General features: G+C 38.5%; 1 protein-coding gene across 1 annotated transcript in view; it reads right to left on the minus strand.

Annotated features, from left to right (window-relative positions):
* Positions 1–24,246, minus strand: part of LOC128640611 (amiloride-sensitive sodium channel subunit alpha-like) — a 449,879-nt gene that overhangs the window by 326,929 nt on the left and 98,704 nt on the right. Inside the window, exon 3 of the mRNA XM_053693080.1 lies at positions 15,443–15,630. Coding sequence (XP_053549055.1) covers positions 15,443–15,630 — 188 coding nt within the window. The remainder of the gene's footprint in view (positions 1–15,442; positions 15,631–24,246) is intronic.

Here is a 24,246-nt window from a genome sequence, read left to right on the forward strand (position 1 = left end):
TCTCAAGCTAGCTAATTCTTTTATTACAGATGCCGCTTTTCAAATTGCTAAATTAGCGGCGAAAAATGCAGGATTTGCCATTTTAGCGCGTAGAGCGTTATGGCTCAAATCTTGGTCTGCTGATGTGTCATCAAAATCTAAGCTTTTAGCTATTACTTTTAAAGGTAAGACCCTATTCGGGCCTGAATTGAAGGAAATAATTTCTGACATTACTGGAGGTAAAGGCCATGCCCTACCTCAGGATAAGTCTGTGAAGATTAGGGGTAAACAAAATATTTTTCGTTCTTTTCGAAACTTTAAAGGAGGACCCTCTGCTTCCTCTTCCTCCACAAAGCAGGAAGGGAATTTTGCTCAATCCAAATCAGTCTGGAGACCCAACCAGGCTTGGAATAAAGGTAAACAATCCTAGAAGCCCGCTGCTGCTACAAAGACAGCATGAAGGGGCGGCCCCCGATCCGGGACCGGATCTAGTAGGGGGCAGATTTTTTCTCTCTTTGCTCAGGCTTGGGCAAGAGATGTTCAGGACAACTGGGCACTGGAAATCGTGACCCACGGGTATCAACTGGAATTCAAGGATTTTCTCCCAAGAGGGAGATTTCATCTTTCACGATTATCTGTAGACCAGATAAAAAGAGAGGCATTCCTACGCTGTGTAAAAGACCTCTCTACTATGGGAGTAATTTGTCCCATTCCAAAACTGTAACAGGGACAGGGGTTTTACTCAAATCTTTTCATTTTTCCCAAAAAAGAGGGAACTTTCAGACCCATTTTAGATCTCAAGTGTCTAAACAAGTTTCTCAGAGTTCCATCATTCAAGATGGAGACTATACGAACAATCTTACCAATGATCCAGGAGGGTAAATACATGACTACCGTGGACTTGAAGGATGCATACCTTCATATCCCTATTCACAAGGATCATCATCAGTTCTAAGGTTTGCCTTCCTGGACAAACATTATCAGTTCGTGGCTCTTCCCTTCGGGTTGGCCACAGCACCCAGGATCTTCACAAAGGTTCTAGGGTCCCTTCTGGTGGTTCTCAGACCGTGGGGCATAGCAGTGGCGCCTTATCTGGACGATATTTTGATCCAGGCGTCAACGTATCATCTGACAAAATCTCACACGGACACAGTGTTGTCTTTCCTGAGAACTCACGGTTGGAAGGTAAACATAGAAAAGAGTTCACTAGTTCCGCATACAAGAGTTCATTTCGTGGGAACTCTGATAGACTCGGTAGACATGAAAATATTTCTGACGGAGGTCAGAAAATCAAAGATTCTAAATACTTGCCGAGCACTTCAGGCCATTCCTCGGCCATCAGTGGCTCAGTGTATGGAGGTCATTGGATTAATGGTATCGGCAATGGACATCATTCCGTTTGCTCGTTTTCATAGGGGTTACTAGGTATAATGTAGGTGGCAGCGGTGTCCGGGAGCGGCGGTTTAGGGTTTAATACATTTATAAGAGTTGCGGCGGGGTCTAGGAGTGGCAGTTTAGGGGTTAATAACTTTATTTAGTTGCGGGGGGCTCCGGGGGCACTGGTATAGGGGGTAGAACAGTGTAGTTTAGTGTGAGTGCTTAGTGACAGGCTAGCAATAAAGCTGTCAAAAAGCCAAAGAGCAGCGAGATCGGATGAGTGATAACTCTCACAGTCCGCTGCTCATCGCCCCGTACTTGGTGCGCGGCTTTTTGACAGCTTTTTTGATAACTTAGGCAAATTTTGGCAGGTCCGCGGTGGCGATGTGAGGCGAGCTTAGGCGGGCGTATTGGGCCGGCGAAGGCAGGAAAAGTAGACACATTGATAACTAGGCCCCAAAGTGAGGTGTTAGTTTTAGTTTCTTTTTTTTTATTTTAAATGGTACCGGTGAGTACTATTTTCCTCAGGGAGATATGGAAGAAGATTTCTGCCCTGAGGTTGATGATCTTAGCAGATGTAACTAAGATCCATGTTGGTTCCCACAAAGCTTCTGAAGGTAATACAAGAGAAATCTTCAGTGTGGAGAATGGTTTCATGCTACAAGCAGCATTGAGGTATGTTCAGTCTTTTATTTCTGAGGAGACTTGGTATATCAGAACTGGCTGACATTGTTTCCCTGCAATGGAAGGGGTAAGCAGTAGACCTGTAAACAAGGGGTGTTACTGAGAAACCTGTGCTTATTTTATTTTATTGACATATTGGGCCAAGCATTTATAATGGGCTTAAAAGCAATATAAAGGGACACTCGGAGGCGTAACGGTTTTTATTCAAATAAACAGTATGGCCGTATTTTGTGTGTGCTTTGGGGTAAAACAAATCCACATGGCTTTATACTCTAAACCGCTTCCCCATGCGGTTGTTTGGTCTTATGCGATAGTCGTCCATGAAGGGCGGGGCTTATTTTCGCACGCTCAGACGCGCACTTTATTCTAGCTGAGAAGGCAGCAGGCATTAGCTCCGGGTTGAGCCTAGACTGGTGTTCTGTTAACCGGATCATTGTCGAGTCAATTTGCAGTACCCTGGGGGCAGGTAGGCACCACAGCAGAGCTGTGGCGAGGTGCAGGGGTTATTGTTTTCAAATCTAACATATTTTTGACTATAAATATCTTTTAGAGGTTAATTTGTCCCCTTACTCTTGGGGTGCAATAATTTGTGGAACTTTTGATTAGGTGTAGCTAATTTTAAAGCATTAATTAACGTTTTGAAGCAGTTTGGGAAAAATTGTGCGCTTTTTTATTTCTTAAAGGCGCAGTACGCGATTTTCAAAAATTGTTTAAATCAATAAATAAAGTGTTTAACGACTATTGTGGTTCTTACTAGTCTGTTCAACATGTCTGACATTGAGGATACTCATTGCTCTATGTGTTTAGAAGCCATTGTGGAACCCCCTCTTATATTGTGTACCTCTTGTACTGAAAGGGCCTTACATTGTAAAAAGCATATTTTAAGTAAAGAAAGTGTGCCTAAGGATGATTCTCAGTCTGAAGAGAATCAGGACATGCCATCCAATTCTCCCCAAGTGTCACAACCTTTAACGCCCACACAAGCGACGCCAAGTACCTCAAATGCGTCTAATTCTTTTACTCTGCAGGAGATGGCTGCAGTTATGTCAACTACCCTTACAGAGGTATTATCTAAATTACCAGTGTTACAGGGTAAACGCAGTAGGTCAGGTATTAATGTGCATACTGAATCCTCTGATGCTTTATTGGCTATTTCCGATGTACCCTCACAGTGCTCTGAGTTCGGGGTCAGGGAATTGCTGTCTGAAGGAGAACTTTCAGATTCAGGAAATATGTTACCTCAGACAGATTCGGACGTGATGTCCTTTAAATTTAAGCTTGAACACCTCCGCCTGTTACTTTGGGAGGTTTTAGTGACTCTGGATGATTGTGACCCTATTGTGATACCACCAGAGAAATTGTGTAAGATGGACAAATATCTAGAGGTGCCTACTTACACTGATGTTTTTCCGGTTCCTAAAAGAATTTCGGAAATTGTAAAGAAGGAATGGGATAGACCAGGTATACCGTTCTCTTCCCCTCCTAATTTTAAGAAAATATTTCCCATATCAGACACCATTCGGGACTCTTGGCAAACGTTCTCTAAGGTGGAGGGAGCTATATCTACCCTGGCTAAGCGTACAACTATACCTATTGAGGACAGTTGTGCTTTCAAAGACCCTATTGATAAAAAGTTAGAGGGTCTAAAAGAAATTATTTATTCATCAGGGTTTCCTTTTACAACCTATGGCGTGTATTGTTCCAGTTACTACTGCAGCAGCTTTTTGGTTTGATGCTCTAGAAGAGTCTCTGAAGGTTGAGACTCCATTAGATGACATCTTGGATAGAATTAAGGCTCTCAAGCTAGCTAATTCTTTTATTACTGATGCCGCTTTTCAAATTGCTAAATTAGCGGCGAAAAATGCAGGATTTGCCATTTTAGCGCGTAGAGCGTTATGGCTCAAATCTTGGTCTGCTGATGTGTCATCAAAATCTAAGCTTTTAGCTATTACTTTTAAAGATAAGACCCTATTCGGGCCTGAATTGAAGGAAATAATTTCTGACATTACTGGAGGTAAAGGCCATGCCCTACCTCAGGATAAGTCTGTGAAGATTAGGGGTAAACAAAATATTTTTCGTTCTTTTCGAAACTTTAAAGGACGACCCTCTGCTTCCTCTTCCTCCACAAAGCAGGAAGGGAATTTTGCTCAATCCAAATCAGTCTGGAGACCCAACCAGGCTTGGAATAAAGGTAAACAATCCAAGAAGCCCGCTGCTGCTACAAAGACAGCATGAAGGGGCGGCCCCCGATCCGGGACCGGATCTAGTAGGGGGCAGATTTTTTCTCTCTTTGCTCAGGCTTGGGCAAGAGATGTTCAGGACAACTGGGCACTGGAAATCGTGACCCACGGGTATCAACTGGAATTCAAGGATTTTCTCCCAAGAGGGATATTTCATCTTTCACGATTATCTGTAGACCAGATAAAAAGAGAGGCATTCCTACGCTGTGTAAAAGACCTCTCTACTATGGGAGTAATTTGTCCCATTCCAAAACTGTAACAGGGACAGGGGTTTTACTCAAATCTTTTCATTTTTCCCAAAAAAGAGGGAACTTTCAGACCCATTTTAGATCTCAAGTGTCTAAACAAGTTTCTCAGAGTTCCATCATTCAAGATGGAGACTATACAAACAATCTTACCAATGATCCAGGAGGGTAAATACATGACTACCGTGGACTTGAAGGATGCATACCTTCATATCCCTATTCACAAGGATCATCATCAGTTCTAAGGTTTGCCTTCCTGGACAAACATTATCAGTTTGTGGCTCTTCCCTTCGGGTTGGCCACAGCACCCAGGATCTTCACAAAGGTTCTAGGGTCCCTTCTGGCGGTTCTCAGACTGTGGGGCATAGCAGTGGCGCCTTATCTGGACAATATTTTGATCCAGGCGTCAACGTATCATCTGACAAAATCTCACACGGACACAGTGTTGTCTTTCCTGAGAACTCACGGTTGGAAGGTGAACATAGAAAAGACTTCCCTAGTTCCACAGACAAGAGTTGGGAACTCTGATAGACTCGGTAGACATGAAAATATTTCTGACGGAGGTCAGAAAATCAAAGATTCTAAATACTTGCCGAGCACTTCAGGCCATTCCTCGGCCATCAGTGGCTCAGTGTATGGAGGTCATTGGATTAATGGTATCGGCAATGGACATCATTCCGTTTGCTCGTTTTCATCTCAGACCACTGCAGCTTTGCATGCTCGGACAGTGGAATGGGGACTATGCGAATTTATCTCCTCAGATAAATCTGGATCAAGAGACCAGAGACTCTTCTTTGGTGGTTGTCGCCGGATCATCTGTCCCAGGGGACTTGTTTCCGCAGACCCTCGTGGGTGATAGTGACAACGGAGGCCAGTCTACTGGGCTGGGGTGCAGTCTGGAATTCCCTGAAGGATCAGGGTGTTTGGACTCAGGTGGAGTCTCTACTTCCAATCAATATTCTGGAACTGAGAGCAATATTCAATGCGCTTCAGGCGTGGCCTCAGTTGGCTTCGGCCAAATTCATCAGATTCCAGTCGGACAATATCACGACTGTGGTGTATATCAATTATCAGGGGGAACAAGGAGTTCCTTAGCGATGATAGAAGTATCAAAGATAATCCGATGGGCGGAGGCCCACTCTTGCTATCTATCGGCAATCTACATCCCAGGAGTAGAGAACTGGGAAGCGGATTTTCTAAGTCATCAGACTTTTCATCCGGGGGAGTTGGAACTCCACCCGGAGGTGTTTGCCTCATTGATTCGCCAATGGGGTAGACCGGAAATAGATCTGATGGCATCTCGTCAGAATGCCAAGCTTCCACGTTACGTATTCAGGTCGAAGGATCCTCAGGCCGAACTGATAGATGCCTTGGCAGTACCTTGGTCGTTCAGCCTAGCTTATGTGTTTCCACTGTTTCCTCTCCTTCCACGTGTGATTGCATGGATCAAACAGGAGAGAGCTTCAGTAATTCTGATAGTGCCTGTGTGGCCACGCAGGACTTGGTATGCGGATCTAGTGGACATGTCCTCTCTGCCACCGTGGAAACTTCCTTTGAGACAGGACCTTCTCATTCAAGGTCCTTTCCAACATCCAAATCTACATTCTCTGCAGCTGACTACTTGGAGATTGAACGCTTGATGTTATCTAAGCGGGGTTTCTCTGATTCGGTCATCAATACTTTGATAGAGGCTCGTAAGCCTGTCACTAGAAAATCTATCATAAGATATGGTGTAAATATCTTTATTGGTGTGAATCCCAGGGTTACTCGTGGAGTAAAGTTAGGATTCCCAGGATTCTGTCTTTTCTCCAAGAAGGATTGGAGAAAGGGTTATCAGCAAGTTCCTTAAAGGGAGAGATTTCTGCTTTGTCAATTTTGCTTCATAAACGTTTGGCAGATGTGCCAGATGTTAAGTCTTTTTGTCAGGCTCTATCCAGAATTAAGCCTGTATTTAGACCAATTACTCCTCCCTGGAGTTTGAATTTAGTTCTTCGAGTTCTTCAAGGGGTTCCGTTTGAACCCATGCATTCCATAGATATTAAATTGTTATCTTGGAAAGTTTTGTTTTTGGTGGCTATTTCTTCTGCTCGAAGAATTTCTGAGCTTTCGGCATTACAATGTGATTCGCCTTATCTTATATTCATTCCGATAAGGTGGTTTTGGGTACCAAACCTGGATTTCTTCCTAAGGTTGTTTCGAATAAGAATATTAATCAGGAAATTGTTGTTCCTTTTTTGTGTCCTAATCCTTCTTCTAAGGAGCGTCTGTTACATAATCTGGACGTGGTCCGTGCCTTGAAGTTTTACTTACAGGCAACCAAGGATTTCCGTCAATCATCTTCATTATTCATTGTTTATTCTGGAAAGCGTAGGGGTCAGAAAGCAATGGCTACCTTTCTTTCTTTTTGGCTGAGGAGTATCATCTGCCTGGCATATGAGACTGCTGGATAGCAGCCTCCTGAAAGAATTACGGCTCATTCTACTAGGGCTGTGGCTTCCACATGGGCCTTTAAAAACGATGCTTCTGTTGAACAGATTTGTAAGGCTGCAACTTGGTCGTCTCTTCATACTTTTCCCAAATTTTACAAATTTGATACTTTTGCTTCTTCGGAGGCTGTTTTTGGGAGAAAAGTTCTTCAAGCAGTGGTGCCTTCCGTTTAGGTCTCTGTCTTGTCCCTCCCTTTCATCCGTGTCCTGTAGCTTTGGTATTGTATCCCACAAGTAAGGATGAAATCTGTTGACTCGTCGTATCTTGTAGAAGAAATGGAAATTTATGCTTACCTGATAAATTGATTTTTTCTACGATACGACGAGTCCACGGCCCTCCCTGTCATTTTAAGACAGATTATATTTTATTTTTACAACTTCAGTCACCTCTGCACCATTTAGCTTTTCCTTTCTCTTCCTAAACCTTCGGTCGAATGACTGGGGGTGGAGGGAAGGGAGGAGCTATATATACAGCTCTGCTGTGGTGCTCTTTGCCACTTCCTGTTAGCAGGAGGATAATATCCCACAAGTAAGGATGAAATCCGTGGACTCGTTGTATCGTAGAAGAAATCAATTTATCAGGTAAGCATAAATTTCCTTTTTATTTAGATTTATTTAAATTATATTTAAGTTAGGGGGTGTTAGGGTTAGACTTAGATTTAGGGGTTAATACATTTAATATAGTTGCAGCAGATTAGGGGTTAATAAATGTAGGTAGGTGTTGGTGATGTTAGGGACGGCAGATTAGGGGTTAATAAAATGTAACTAGTGTTTGCAATGCGGGAGTGCGGCGGTTTAGGGGTTAATATATTTATTATAGTGGCGGCAATGTCCGGTTCGGTAGATTAGGGGTTAAAAAATTTATTTTAGTGTTTGCAATGTGGGGGGGCCTCAGTTTAGGGGTTAATAGGTAGTTTATTTGTGTTAGTGTACTTTTTAGCACTTTAGTTAAGAGTTTTATACTACAGCGTTAGCCCATAAAACTCTTAACTACTGACTTTAAAATGTGGTACCAGGCTTGACAGGAGAGGGTCTACCGCTCACTTTTTGGAAGACTAATAATAATAATAATAATACCTGCGTTAGGCAAATCCCATTGAAAAAATAGGATACGCAATTGATGTAAGTAGATTTGCGGTATTTTCGAGTCTGGCCAAAAAAGTGAGCAGTACACCTGTACCTGCAAGGCTCGTAATACCAGCAGGCGTTAAAAAGCAGCGTTGGGACCTCTCAACGCTGCTTTTTAAGGCTAACGCAAGACTCGCAATCTAGGCGAAAAATAGGTGATGCAGAATTTATTCCTGGAAGCAGTAAGAAAGTATTTAAGACCTGGGAGGAGAAGGGTTTGAAATATATTTATCAAATCTTACTATATACTGGACATATATCATCCTTTGAATCCCTTTCACTGCAGTTTGATCTTCCCCGAAACAACTTGTTTGCTTATCTACAAATACAACATTTCATTAATAATAAGGTCTGGGTCGCTGATAGAAATGGTGCATGGTCCGATATTAGAATGTGTGTTCAAAAATTTGCTGGTGGAACTTCATCAATATCATTAATCTATAACATTATGCTGGCCAAACAGTCAAATTTGTTTAGATAAAATATGCAATACTTGGATACCCTATTTCCCAGATATAAACCATGAAAAAATAAAGGCACGTTTTAAAGCACTAGAAAAATGTAAGATCTCAATGAACTGGAAAGAGTTCCATATAAAGCTGATGAATAATTATCTTACTTCCTGCGCAAATATTCTCTTGTCCACAATGTTCATATTCAAAAGCAGATACCCGTCCTATGCTCGGACTATGCCCAGAGATTTATCAGTTTTGGAAGAAGGTTATTTTTTGGTTTAATAAAATGTATAGGGTTGATATTGCCATGGGGTCTATCTATCAAGTTCCGGATGGAGCTTGATGCCCTGTGTTTCTGGCGAGTCTTCAGACTCGCCAGAAACACCAGTTATGAAGCAGCGGTCTAAAGACCGCTGCTCCATAACCCTGTCCGCCTGCTCTGAGCAGGCGAACAGACATCTCCGTAATTCAACCCGATCGAGTACAATCGGGTTGATTGACACCTCCCTGCTGGCAGCCGATTGGCCGCGAGTCTGCAGGGGGCGGCGTTGCACCAGCAGCTCTTATGATCTGCTGCTGCAATGCTGAATATGGAGAGAGTATTGCTCTCCGTATTCAGCGAGGTCTGGCGGAGGCCCATAGATCTAGAAGAGATTGTTTTTCTTAAAACTCAAATAGACAATCAGTGCTTACATAAAAACATCTTGAATACAATAATTCTGCTGCCTAGACATCTAATACTGAAATCCTGGAAAGGAAGAATAGCTCCTAGTTTCTCACTTTTTATCAGAGAAGTACTGAATCAAATTACTTTTCAATCTTTCCATACACAATTAATAGGGGGGAAAAATTAAAAGTTTTTAGTAGGGTGGCTCCCCGTAATTAAAATTTACTCTCAAAAAAATTCAAAAACGCATATTAAACCCTTTTCTGAGCTCCAATAGTTTTGCAGAACTAGTGTTATTAGATGAACTAGTGTGTTATTAGATGAACTAGTGTTATTAGATGAACTAGTGTTATTAGATGAACTAGCGTTATTAGATGAACTAGTGTGTTATTAGATGAACTAGTGTTATTAGATGAACTAGTGTGTTATTAGATGAACTAGTGTGTTATTAGATGAAATAGTGTTATTAGATGAACTAGTGTTATTAGATGAACTAGCGTTATTAGATGAACTAGTGTGTTATTAGATGAACTAGTGTGTTATTAGATGAACTAGCGTTATTAGATGAACTAGTGTGTTATTAGATGAACTAGTGTTATTAGATGAACTAGTGTTATTAGATGAACTAGTGTGTTATTAGATGAACTAGTGTTATTAGATGAACTAGCGTTATTAGATGAACTAGTGTTATTAGATGAACTAGTGTGTTATTAGATGAACTAGTGTTATTAGATGAACTAGTGTTATTAGATGAACTAGCGTTATTAGATGAACTAGTGTGTTATTAGATGAACTAGCGTTATTAGATGAACTAGTGTGTTATTAGATGAACTAGTGTTATTAGATGAACTAGTGTGTTATTAGATGAACTAGTGTTATTAGATGAACTAGCGTTATTAGATGAACTAGTGTTATTAGATGAACTAGTGTTATTAGATGAACTAGCGTTATTAGATGAACTAGTGTTATTAGATGAACTAGTGTGTTATTAGATGAACTAGTGTTATTAGATGAACTAGCGTTATTAGATGAACTAGTGTTATTAGATGAACTAGCGTTATTAGATGAACTAGTGTTATTAGATGAACTAGTGTGTTATTAGATGAACTAGTGTTATTAGATGAACTAGTGTGTTATTAGATGAACTAGTGTTATTAGATGAACTAGTGTTATTAGATGAACTAGTGTGTTATTAGATGAACTAGTGTTATTAGATGAACTAGTGTTATTAGATGAACTAGTGTGTTATTAGATGAACTAGTGTTATTAAATGAACTAGTGTTATTAGATGAACTAGTGTGTTATTAGATGAACTAGTGTTATTAGATGAACTAGTGTTATTAGATGAACTAGTGTGTTATTAGATGCACTAGTGTTATTAGATGAACTAGCGTTATTAGATGAACTAGTGTTATTAGATGAACTAGTGTTATTAGATGAACTAGTGTGTTATTAGATGAACTAGTGTTATTAAATGAACTAGTGTTATTAGATGAACTAGTGTGTTATTAGATGAACTAGTGTTATTAGATGAACTAGTGTTATTAGATTAACTAGTGTTATTAGATTAACTAGTGTGTTATTATATGAACTAGTGTTATTAAATGAACTAGTGTTATTGGATGAACTAGTGTTATTAAATGAACTAGTGTTATTAGATGAACTAGTGTGTTATTAGATGAACTAGTGTTATTAGATGAACTAGCGTTATTAGATGAACTAGTGTTATTAGATGAACTAGTGTTATTAGATGAACTAGTGTTATTAGATGAACTAGCGTTATTAGATGAACTAGTGTTATTAGATGAACTAGTGTTATTAGATGAACTAGCATTATTAGATGAACTAGTGTTATTAGATGAACTAGTTTTATTAGATGAACTAGTGTTATTAGATGAACTAGTGTGTTATTAGATGAACTAGTGTTATTAGATGAACTAGTGTTATTAGATGAACTAGTGTGTTATTAGATGAACTAGTGTTATTAGATGAACTAGTGTTATTAGATGAACTAGCGTTATTAGATGAACTAGTGTGTTATTAGATGAACTAGTGTTATTAAATGAACTAGTGTTATTAGATGAACTAGTGTTATTAGATGAACTAGTGTGTTATTAGATGAACTAGTGTTATTAAATGAACTAGTGTTATTAGATGAACTAGTGTGTTATTAGATGAACTAGTGTTATTAGATGAACTAGTGTGTTATTAGATGAACTAGTGTTATTAAATGAACTAGTGTTATTAGATGAACTAGTGTTATTAGATGAACTAGTGTGTTATTAGATGAACTAGTGTTATTAGATGAACTAGTGTTATTAGATTAACTAGTGTTATTAGATGAACTAGTGTTATTAGATGAACTAGTGTGTTATTAGATGAACTAGTGTGTTATTAGATGAACTAGTGTTATTAGATGAACTAGTGTTATTAGATGAACTAGTGTTATTAAATGAACTAGTGTGTTATTAGATGAACTAGTGTTATTAGATGAACTAGTGTGTTATTAGATGAACTAGTGTTATTAGATGAACTAGTGTTATTAGATGAACTAGTGTGTTATTAGATGAACTAGTGTGTTATTAGATGAACTAGTGTTATTAGATGAACTAGTGTTATTAGATGAACTAGCGTTATTAGATGAACTATCGTTATTAGATGAACTAGTGTTATTAGATGAACTAGTGTTATTAGATGAACTAGTGTGTTATTAGATGAATTTCCAGCATCATGGATCTCATTATATAGAGAATTATATTAATAGACTAAATGATCAATGGCCAATTGTTTTGATCTACGGATTATGAGTCGTGTTGCACGACTTGAGACACAATTGACGGGGTGGCGCGGGGGGGTTCTGTCTAGATTTTTTTCTTCTTTTATTTTTTCTCTCTTTTTTTTTCCCTGTATTATGTTTTATTAAATTTGTTTCTTTAGAAAAATGGTTAATCCAAGTTATATTCATGAATAATAAAGCAGAAATTGTTTTATGACAAGCAGAACTTCTGATGTTAAAGATTTTAAGTTAAAATGTATAAATGTATGTTTATTTCTTGTTTTCAAATTTTGTTCCTGCCTTGTAACTGAAACTGGATTGCAAATAATAAAAGATAGAATAGATAGAATAGAATAGATAGAATAGAATAGATAGAATAGAATAGATAGAATAGATGAACTAGTGTTATTAGATGAACTAGCGTTATTAGATGAACTAGTGTTATTAGATGAACTAGTGTGTTATTAGATGAACTAGTGTTATTAGATGAACTAGTGTTATTAGATGAACTAGCGTTATTAGATGAACTAGTGTTATTAGATGAACTAGTGTTATTAGATGAACTAGTGTTATTAGATGAACTAGTGTTATTAGATGAACTAGTGTGTTATTAGATGAACTAGTGTGTTATTAGATGAACTAGTGTTATTAGATGAACTAGTGTTATTAGATGAACTAGTGTGTTATTAGAAGAACTAGTGTTATTAAATGAACTAGTGTTATTAGATGAACTAGTGTTATTAGATGAACTAGTGTTATTAGAAGAACTAGTGTTATTAAATGAACTAGTGTTATTAGATGAACTAGTGTTATTAGATGAACTAGTGTTATTAGAAGAACTAGTGTTATTAAATGAACTAGTGTTATTAGATGAACTAGTGTTATTAGATGAACTAGTGTTATTAGAAGAACTAGTGTTATTAGATGAACTAGTGTTATTAGATGAACTAGTGTTATTAGATGAACTAGCGTTATTAGATGAACTAGTGTTATTAGATGAACTAGTGTTATTAGATGAACTAGTGTTATTAAATGAACTAGTGTTATTAGATGAACTAGCGTTATTAGATGAACTAGTGTTATTAGATGAACTAGTGTGTTATTAGATGAACTAGTGTTATTAGATGAACTAGCGTTATTAGATGAACTAGTGTTATTAGATGAACTAGCGTTATTAGATGAACTAGTGTTATTAGATGAACTAGCGTTATTAGATGAACTAGTGTTATTAGATGAACTAGTGTTATTAGATGAACTAGTGTGTTATTAGATGAACTAGTGTGTTATTAGATGAACTAGTGTTATTAGATGAACTAGTGTGTTATTAGATGAACTAGTGTTATTAGATGAACTAGTGTGTTATTAGATGAACTAGTGTGTTATTAGATGAACTAGTGTTATTAGATGAACTAGTGTTATTAGATGAACTAGCGTTATTAGATGAACTAGTGTTATTAGATGAACTAGTGTGTTATTAGATGAACTAGCGTTATTAGATGAACTAGCGTTATTAGATGAACTAGTGTTATTAGATGAACTAGCTTTATTAGATGAACTAGTGTTATTAGATGAACTAGCGTTATTAGATGAACTAGTGTTATTAGATGAACTAGCGTTATTAGATGAACTAGTGTTATTAGATGAACTAGTGTTATTAGATGAACTAGTGTGTTATTAGATGAACTAGTGTGTTATTAGATGAACTAGTGTTATTAGATGAACTAGTGTGTTATTAGATGAACTAGTGTGTTATTAGATGAACTAGTGTTATTAGATGAACTAGTGTTATTAGATGAACTAGCGTTATTAGATGAACTAGTGTTATTAGATGAACTAGTGTTATTAGATGAACTAGTGTGTTATTAGATGAACTAGTGTTATTAGATGAACTAGTGTTATTAGATGAACTAGTGTGTTATTAGATGAACTAGTGTTATTAGATGAACTAGCGTTATTAGATGAACTAGTGTTATTAGATGAACTAGTGTGTTATTAGATGAACTAGTGTTATTAGATGAACTAGTGTTATTAGATGAACTAGTGTGTTATTAGATGAACTAGTGTTATTAGATGAACTAGTGTTATTAGATGAACTAGCGTTATTAGATGAACTAGTGTTATTAGATGAACTAGTGTTATTAGATGAACTAGTGTGTTATTAGATGAACTAGTGTTATTAGATGAACTAGTGTTATTAGATGAACTAGCGTTATTAGATGAACTAGTGTTATTAGATGAACTAGCGTTATTAGATGAACTAGCGTTATTAGATGAACTAGTGTGTTATTAGATGAACTAGTGTTATTAGATGAACTAGTGTTATTAGATGAACTAGCGTTATTAGATGAACTAGCGTTATTAGATGAACTAGCGTTATTAGATGAACTAGTGTTATTAGATGAACTAGTGTTATTAGATGAACTAGTGTTATTAGATGAACTAGCGTTATTAGATGAACTAGCGTTATTAGATGAACTAGTGTTATTAGATGAACTAGTGTTATTAGATGAACTAGTGTTATTAGATGAACTAGTGTGTTATTAGATGAACTAGTGTTATTAGATGAACTAGTGTTATTAGATGAACTAGTGTGTTATTAGATGAATTTCCAGCATCATGGATCTCATTATATAGAGAATTATATTAATAGACTAAAGGATCAATGGCCAATTGTTTTGATCTACGGATTATGAGTCGTGTTGCACGACTTGAGACACAATTGATGGGGTGGTGCGGGGGGGTTCTGTCTAGATTTTTTTCTTCTTTTATTTTTTCTCTCTTTTTTTTCCCCTGTATTATGTTTTATTAAATTTGTTTCTTTAGAAAAATGGTTAATCCAAGTTATATTCATGAATAATAAAGCAGAAATTGTTTTATGACAAGCAGAACTTCTGATGTTAAAGATTTTAAGTTAAAATGTATAAATGTATGTTTATTTCTTGTTTTCAAATTTTGTTCCTGCCTTGTAACTGAAACTGGATTGCAAATAATAAAAGATAGAATAGATAGAATAGAATAGAATAGATAGAATAGAATAGATAGAATAGAATAGATAGAATAGAATAGATAGAATAGATAGAATAGATAGAATAGAATAGATAGAATGGGATAGATAGAATGGAATAGATAGAATGGAATAGATAGAATGGAATAGATAGAATGGAATAGATAGAATGGAATAGATAGAATGGGATAGATAGAATAGATAGATAGAATAGATAGAATAGATAGAATAGATAGAATAGATAGATAGAATAGATAGATAGAATAGATAGATAGAATAGATGAATAGAATAGATAGATAGAATGAATAGAATAGATAGAATAGACTCTAAGCAAACATTGGGGGAATTTAACATTTATTATTTTACTAATCCTGTGTCAGGTATCAGGTTTCCCACTCACGCTTTGGTACATGAATCCTCATTGAATCTGCAGGCATAGATGAAGTTCCCCACTTGTTCCTCATCTACAGCGTTCAAATAAGGTACCCGGGCAAGGATATTAATGTAGTGAAAGCGATACCATTCACGTATGGCATCTACTCCTGAGGTATAGGTTTGATAGAAGCAGTCTCCGCCAGTTTCATTACACTGTAAAAAGGGTGAGAGTACCTAGTTAATACAATACTAATATTTTTCTCTTGCTAAAGGGGAATTCTTGTCTCCACAGGTCAGGCTAGAGGATGTTAGGGTTATATTTAGGTCATTATATCTGATTTGGCTTTGCGCAACTGGAAGACGTTGTATAATAATCACACTAGATTACAAAAGTAATGTTACATTTTTAGTGCTGTTGAATTCACGAAAGGTAAATCAATAGCGCTCATATGTTTGTGCTGGTATTACAAGTCAAAAGTAAGAAGTTATCGCTTGAGCGAAAGACTCCAGCGCCCTGACATCTGGAAGTCGGATAATTCAACCCCTCTAACTCCCTTTGCCTATAGACCTTTGTGGGGCATGCAAAAAGGCTTTTCTGTTTTTCGCTCACTCACTAACTCGAAGGTGCGCTAGGACAACTGTGATAAAGCCTAAGCTGCATTAAGAATTTATTTAAAGGGACAGGAAACCCCAAATTTTTCTTTCATACAATTTTAATCAACTTTGCAATTTACTTCTATTATCAAATTTGCTTCATTCTCATGTTATCCTTTGTAGAAGGACCATTGGCAGCTAGTTAGTCAATTACAAATTGAATTTTGAGTTTCCAATCCCTTTAAGTACCTTTGTTCTTCACTAAAGAACATTTTATTCTAAGTGAAGAACAGGGTATTTGAAGCATTTATAATCAAACCACCAAATAAACTGTTAAATTTGTTTCTTTATATTTCAAGGTTGTTATGGTATAACCCGGATATCAAGGGTTAATACCAGATGAAAGATGCCCTGAATACGGGATCAGCAACACACAAACCCAGTTAATTCCCCCCAAACACGAGACCAAGCTCCATCTTAAGAGTAAAACAGAATGTGTTTTATTGAGGGCTATATGCCCAGTATTTATGCAGAACTCCCCTAGGAGACCAGATGGGGGGTTGGAAGAAGATAGTACATTAGATAGAGGGAAGACGCCCTTTTACAGGATACAATAGAATTGCATTACTTAACCAAATAAACAATTAAACACAAGAAAACAAGGGAGTACTTCTTGACACCTGGCAGTCTGATTAAACAATGTGAACGCTTATCACTTAAACTTAATTACAGTAAACAATAGCTGATGTCAGGAAACCTGTTTTCAGAAAATAGTTCTCAAAACTGAACAAAGTTAACCCTTCCAGTACTGACAGAGGGGTCTGTCACAAAGGTGTTTGACTGAAAAGGGCTTAAAAGTATATATACACTGTACGTGTATGAGAATACAAACTCTCACCGCCGAAAAGTCATCTACCAGGGTGTCAGGATAGGATCAGTATCCAATGTGAAAAATATCTGCACTCACTGGCTTTTATTCACACAAAGGAGTGTAACGTTTGGGGTGCACAGTCCCCTTCTTCAGAACAACCAGAATGTGACTATGAACATACAAAAAATATCCCAACCCCAACAAAAAGAACTGCAAACCTGGTTACCATAGCAACCAACATATAGTAAACAGTAGTGATGAATTTACGGTGCAGAAATAAATAAATATATACAGTATGTCACATGCTACAAAGCTTTATGCAATACAGAAAGAGCGAAAGTTGCTTGTTGAAACATTGTAAGCGCACAACTAAGGCACCCAGGGCCCGATCCGATATGCAGGGTCACCCGCAGAAGCCGGCGATGCCAAATATTGTGCGGGTTTGGTATCACATATACGGCGTAACCTAGAAGTTACGCTCGTATATTTCACCCTTCGGCCATAGTTTTTTGGCCCATAGAGTGATATACCAAACCCGCGCAGTTTGGTATACAATATACAGCGTAAGGACCTACGTGGTGAAAATGGAGAAATCTTACTCCATTTTCATCTCGCTTCAAAATGCAGGCTTAGAAAGCCTTACGCTGAGTATTGGAGCCCCGTAACTCCCTAAACTACCTGCAAAATAAAACCTAACACCTAACACATGCACAATGTCTATTTACCTGTCAACCGCAATCCCCCGCTGCAATCCCTAATAAAGTGTTTAACCCCTAAACCGCTGCTCCCGGACCCCGCCACCACCTACATTATATATATTACCCCCCAATGTGAGCCCCCTACCCCGCCACCACCTACATTAACTATATTAACCCCTAATCTGAGCCCCCTATACCGCCACCACCTAGATTAACTATATTAACCCCTAATTTGATCCCGGCTACATTAACTATATTAACCTCTAATCTGAGCCCCCTACACCGCCGCCACCTACATTAACCCCTAATCTGAGCCCCCTACACCGCTGCCACCTACCTTAACTATATTAACCCCTAATCTGACCCCCTACACCGCCGCCACCTATATTAAATATAGTAAATTCTAATATGATCCCCCTACACCGCCGCCACATATTTTAAATATAGTAAATCCTAATATGATCCCCCTACACCGCCGCCACATATTTTAAATATAGTAACCCCTAATCTGAGTCCCCTACACCGCCGCAACCTATATTAACTCTATTACCCCCTAATCTAATCCCCCTACACTGCCGCCACCTATATTAACCCCTAATCTGAGCCCCCTATACCGCCGCCACCTATTTTAAATATATTACCCCCTAATCTAATCCCCCTACACCGCCGCCACCTATATTAACCCCTAATCTGAGCCCCCTACACCGATGCCACCTATTTTAAATATAGTAACCCCTAATATGATCCCCCTACACTGCCGCCACATATTTTAAATATAGTAACCCCTAATCTGAGTCCCCTACACCGCCGCAACCTATATTAACTCTATTACCCCCTAATCTAATCCCCCTACACTGCCGCCACCTATATTAACCCCTAATCTGAGCCCCCTACACCGATGCCACCTATTTTAAATATATTAACCCCTAAACCTAAGTCTAACCCTAACACCCCCTAAATTAATTATTATTGAAATAAATCTAAATAATATTAATATTAACTAAATTAATCCTATTTAAAACTAAATACTTACCTATAAAATAAACCCTAATATAGCTACAATATAACTAATAATTACATTGTAGCTATTTTAGGGTTTATATTTATTTTACAGGAAACTTTGTATTTATTTTAACTAGGTACAATAGCTATTAAATAATTAATAACTATTTAATAGCTACCTAGTTAAAATAATTACAAAATTACCTGTAAAATAAATCCTAACCTAAGTTACCATTACACCTAACACTACCCTATCAATAAATGAATTAAATAAACTACAATTATCTCAACTAAAATACAATTAAATACACTAAACTATATTACAAAAAAATCAAACACTAAATTAAAAAAAAAAAAAAAAAAAGATTACAAGAATTTTAAGATAATTACACCTAATCTAAGCCCCCTAATAAAATAAAAAAGCCCCCCAAAATAATAAAATTTCCCTACCCTAAACTAAAAAAGTAATCAGCTCTATTACAACAACAAGAGAGGGGGCGCCCTATAGAGGGTAATTAATAATCAGATATAATTGTGCGGTCTTATGGAGACATGATAGATAAAAATCAACCTCATAAGAGAAAGAAGGGGTAGATACTAAAAATAGTAAATAGGTGACTATACCTCAGTTTACAATGCTTCAAAATGGTTTGTAGATAGATATAGATATATTAAGCTATTGGTTGGTACCACCAAAATACATATGCAATGTAATAATATAATAGGATGATATGTGATAGAGTATATAAGATGGTAAATCATACAATAAAAATCATATACATATGTAAATAACAATAACCAAATAGTAATTGAGTAGAAGTCCCAAAAGTTAGTAAGTCTCTGAGAGAAAAATTTGAGGCAGCTATCTGTGGAGATCCAGGCCGGGATCCAAGGCAGCAATCTACAAAGACAAGAGAAGACAGAAGCGCTACATGGCCCAATATTGTTTGGTCCAAAAACAACTTGATATATATAAGGGAATGAACTCACATTTGTGAAAGCACCTCAATTAGTGCTATGGAGACAGTCTGGGATCTATTACAGTCACCAAGAAGACCAACTGCCGGTATTGATGTAGTGTCTGTATCAGAATGACAAAAAGAAACACAGGTGCCTATATGGCCTAGTATTGTCTTAACACAGGTGAATCATTGCAATGGATAAGAATGGTACTCACAATAGTTGTAGCATCTCCTTCGATGCTATAGAGGCAGGATGGGATCAATGTGGTCACCCACCAGACTTAATCATAGGCCAACTGGACACAGATGGAACTCCGGATACACCAATGGTCAAGATAGACCCAGGATACACCAGTGGTCAGGAAAGACCCAAGGATATTTCCCTCTCAGCCAGAGGAGTGAATATAGCAATACAGATGGTAGCAAGTGTTCAGATTAAAATATTGCTTTATTAAGCCTGATGAAACAGCTTAGAGCTGAGAAATGCGTCGCCTTGTTTTTATTATTTTAATAAAGCAATATTTTAATCTGAACACTTGCTACCATCTGTATTGCTATATTCACTCCTCTGGCTGAGAGGGAAATATCCTTGGGTCTTTCCTGACCACTGGTGTATCCTGGGTCTATCTTGACCATTGGTGTATCCGGAGTTCCATCTGTGTCCAGTTGGCCTATGATTAAGTCTGGTGGGTGACCACATTGATCCCATCCTGCCTCTATAGCATCGAAGGAGATGCTACAACTATTGTGAGTACCATTCTTATCCATTGCAATGATTCACCTGTGTTAAGACAATACTAGGCCATATAGGCACCTGTGTTTCTTTTTGTCATTCTGATACAGACACTACATCAATACCGGCAGTTGGTCTTCTTGGTGACTGTAATAGATCCCAGACTGTCTCCATAGCACTAATTGAGGTGCTTTCACAAATATGAGTTCATTCCCTTATATATATCAAGTTGTTTTTGGACCAAACAATATTGGGCCATGTGGCGCTTCTGTCTTCTCTTGTCTTTGTAATCAGCTCTATTACCAGCCCTTAAAAGGGCCTTTTGTGGGGCATTGCCCCAAAGTAATCAGCTCTTTTACCTGTAAAAAAAAAAGAAAAGAACAACCCCCCCCCATTACAACCCACCACCCACACACCCCTTTCTAAAACCCACCCGATCCCCCCTTAAAAAACCTAAGTCTAACCCCCAAGTGGTCCTTACCTGTCCTGAAGACCGGCGGAGAAGGTCCTGTTCCAGGCGGAGAAGTCTTCTTCCAAGCGGTAACTTCTTCTTCCAGGAACCAGCCGGCGTGGAGCAGAGGAGTTGAAGACCGATGACCGCGGAGCTGAAGACCGTCCACTCTGGAACTGAAGACCGGCGATGCTGGAACTGAAGACCGGAGCCATGGAGCGTGGAGGATCCTCTTCATACGATCTCCGCCGTACACTGAATAGGAATTCAAGGTACGCGATTAAAAATGGCTGATTTGAGCCTTCAAATTCAAATCAGCCAATCGGATGAGAGCTACTTTAATTCTATTGGCTAATTTGAATAGCCAATAGAATAAGAGCTACTGTAATTCTATTGGCTATTCTAATCAGCCAATCATATTAGGGGTTACTATATTTAAAATAGGTGGCAGCGGTGTAGGGGGATCATATTAGGGGTTACTATATTTAAAATAGGTGGCAGCGGTGTAGGGGGATCATATTAGGGGTTACTATATTTAAAATAGGTGGTGGCGGTGTAGGGAGATCATATTGGGGTTAATATATTTAATACAGGTGGCGGCGGTGTAGGGGGGTCAGATTAGGGGGTAATACATTTAATGTAGCTGGTGGCGGTGTAAGGGGGGTCAGATTAGAGGGTAATACATTTAATGTAGCTGGCGGCGGGGTCCGGGAGCAACGGTTTAGGGGTTAATATATTTATTATTAGGAGTGAGAGGGGGGATTGCGGATAGAGGGGTATACGTGTTGGGATGATGTTTGGGAGGTGTGTTAGACAGTAACGGGAGATTTTATACTTTAGTTAGTTTTTTTATGCGGCAGCAGTTTCTAAAGTGCCGTAAGTCACTGGCGACTCCAGAAATTTATACTGACGCTTATTTCTGGACATCGCTAGTTTGTCTGACTTACGGCACTTTAGCAACTGCCGGCGCCGTATATGTGATAGTTCGCTGTGCGAGGTGAAACTACGGGCAGCGCCGGTTTCCATGCTTGCGCCAAAACCTGCGCCGTATATCATATCGCGCCCCAAAATCAGCCAATAGAATGTCAGTAGCTCTTATTCTATTGGCTATTCAAATCAGCCAATAGAATTAGAGTAGCTTTCATTCGATTGGCTGATTTGAATTTGAAGGCTCAAATCAGCCCATAGGAATTCAAGGGAAGCCATTTTTAATCACGTACCTTGAATTCCTATTCAGTGTACGGCAGAGATCGTATGAAGATGATCCTCCACGCACCATGGCTCCGCGCTCTTCAGTTCCAGCGTTGCCGATCTTCAGTTCCAGCATCGCTAGTCTTCAGTTCCTGAGTGGACGGTCTTCAGCTCCGCGGTCATCGGTCTTCAACTCCTCCTCTCTGTGACGGCTGTTTCCTGGAAGAAGAAGAGGTCGCCGCCTGGAAGAAAACTTCACTGCCTGTAACAGGACCTACTCCGCCGGTCTTCAGGACAGGTAAGGACCACTTGGGGGTTAGAATTAGGTTTTTTTAAGGGGGGGATCGGGTGGGTTTTAGAGTAGGGGTGTGTGGGTGGTGGGTTGTAATGGGGGGGTTGTTCTTTTTTTTACAGGTAAAAGAGCTGATTACTTTGGGGCAATGCCCCACAAAAGGCCCTTTTAAGGGCTGGTAATAGAGCTGATTACTTTTTTAATTTAGTTTAGGGTTGGGACATTTTATTATTTTGGGGAGCTTTTTTATTTTATTAGGGGGCTTAGATTAGGTGTAATTAGCTTAAAATTCTTGTAATCTTTTTTTATTTTTTGTAATGTAGTGTTTGTTTGTTTTTTGTAATACAGTTAAGTGTATTTAATTGTATTTTAGTTTAGATAATTGTAGTTTATTTAATTAATTTATTGATAGTGTAGGTGTATTTGTAACTTAGGTTAGGATTTATTTTACAGGTAATTTGGTAATTATTTTAACTAGGTAGCTATTAAATAGTTATTAACTATTTAATAGCTATTGTACCTAGTTAAAATAAATACCAAGTTACCTGTAAAATAAATATAAACCCTAAAATAGCTACAATGTAATTATTAATTATATTGTAGCTATCTTAGGGTTTATTTTATAGATAAGTATTTAGTTTTAAATAGGAATAATTTAGTTAATAATATTAATATTATTTAGATTTATTTAAATAATAATTAAGTTAGGGGGTGTTAGGGTTAGACTTAGGTTTAAGGGTTAATATATTTAAAATAGGTGGCGGCAGTGTAGGGGGCTCAGATTAGGGGTTAATATATTTAAAATAGGTGGCGGCAGTGTAGGGGGATCATATTAGGGGTTAATATATTTAAAATAGGTGGCGGCAGTGTAGGGGGATCATATTAGGGGTTAATATATTTAAAATAGGTGGCGGCGGTGTAGGGGGATCATATTAGGGGTTAATATAGGTGGCGGCGGTGTAAGGGGGTCAGATTAGGGGGTAATACATATAATATAGGTGGCGGCGGTGTAGGGGGGTCAGATTAGGGGTTAATAAATTTAATATAGGTGGCAGCAGTGTAAGGGGGGCAGATTAGGGGGTAATACATATAATATAGGTGGCGGCGGTGTAAGGGGGTCAGATTAGGGGTTAATAAATTTAATATAGGTGGCGGCGGTGTAGGGGGCTCAGATTAGGGGGTAATACATATAATATAGGTGGCGGCGGTGTAGGGGGGTCAGATTAGGGGGTAATACATATAATATAGGTGGTGGTGGGGTCCGGGAGCGGCGGTTTAGGGGTTAAACACTTTATTCGGGATTGCAGCGGGGGATTGCGGTTGACAGGTAGATAGACATTGCGCATGCGTTAGGTTTTATTTTGCAGGTAGTTTAGGGAGTTACGGGGCTCCAATACTCAGCGTAAGGCTTACTACCCCTGCATTTTGTGGCGAGGTGAAAATGGAGTAAGATTTCTCCATTTTCGCCACGTAAGTCCTTACGCTGTATATTGGATACCAAATTGCGCGGGTTTGGTATACCAGTCTATGGGCCAAAAAACTACGGCCAAAGGGTGAAATATACGAGCGTAACTTCTAGGTTACGCCGTATATGTGATACCAAACCCGCGCAATATTTGGCGTCGCCGGCTTCTGCGGGCGACGCTGCATATCGGATCGGGCCCCCAGCTCTCAGTGCCACAATAATAAAATTACAGCAAATGGTTACTGTGCTAATTACAGACCGCTGGAGCTCTCATTCGCCTAGATTACATGTTTGCGCTATAGAGGGTGCAAAACAAATGCAACAAAAGTTGCGTTATTTCACCCTCTATAGCGCTGCCATTACAAGTTTCTGAAAAGCCTCCTTGTGCGTGTGATATGGTTGCGTTTAGCTCCATACCACACCAAAACCAAGGGCTGCTTTGACGTGCTTGTGCACGCTTTCCCCATAGACATCAATGGGGAGAGAGTGTTAGAAAAAAAAACTAACACCTGAAGTGCGGAGTGGCGATCGCCGTAACGCATCCCCATTGATGTCTATGGGGAAAAAAAG

The sequence above is a fragment of the Bombina bombina genome, chromosome 9 (genome assembly GCF_027579735.1).
Source record: "Bombina bombina isolate aBomBom1 chromosome 9, aBomBom1.pri, whole genome shotgun sequence".
Taxonomy (NCBI): Eukaryota; Metazoa; Chordata; class Amphibia; order Anura; family Bombinatoridae; genus Bombina; species Bombina bombina.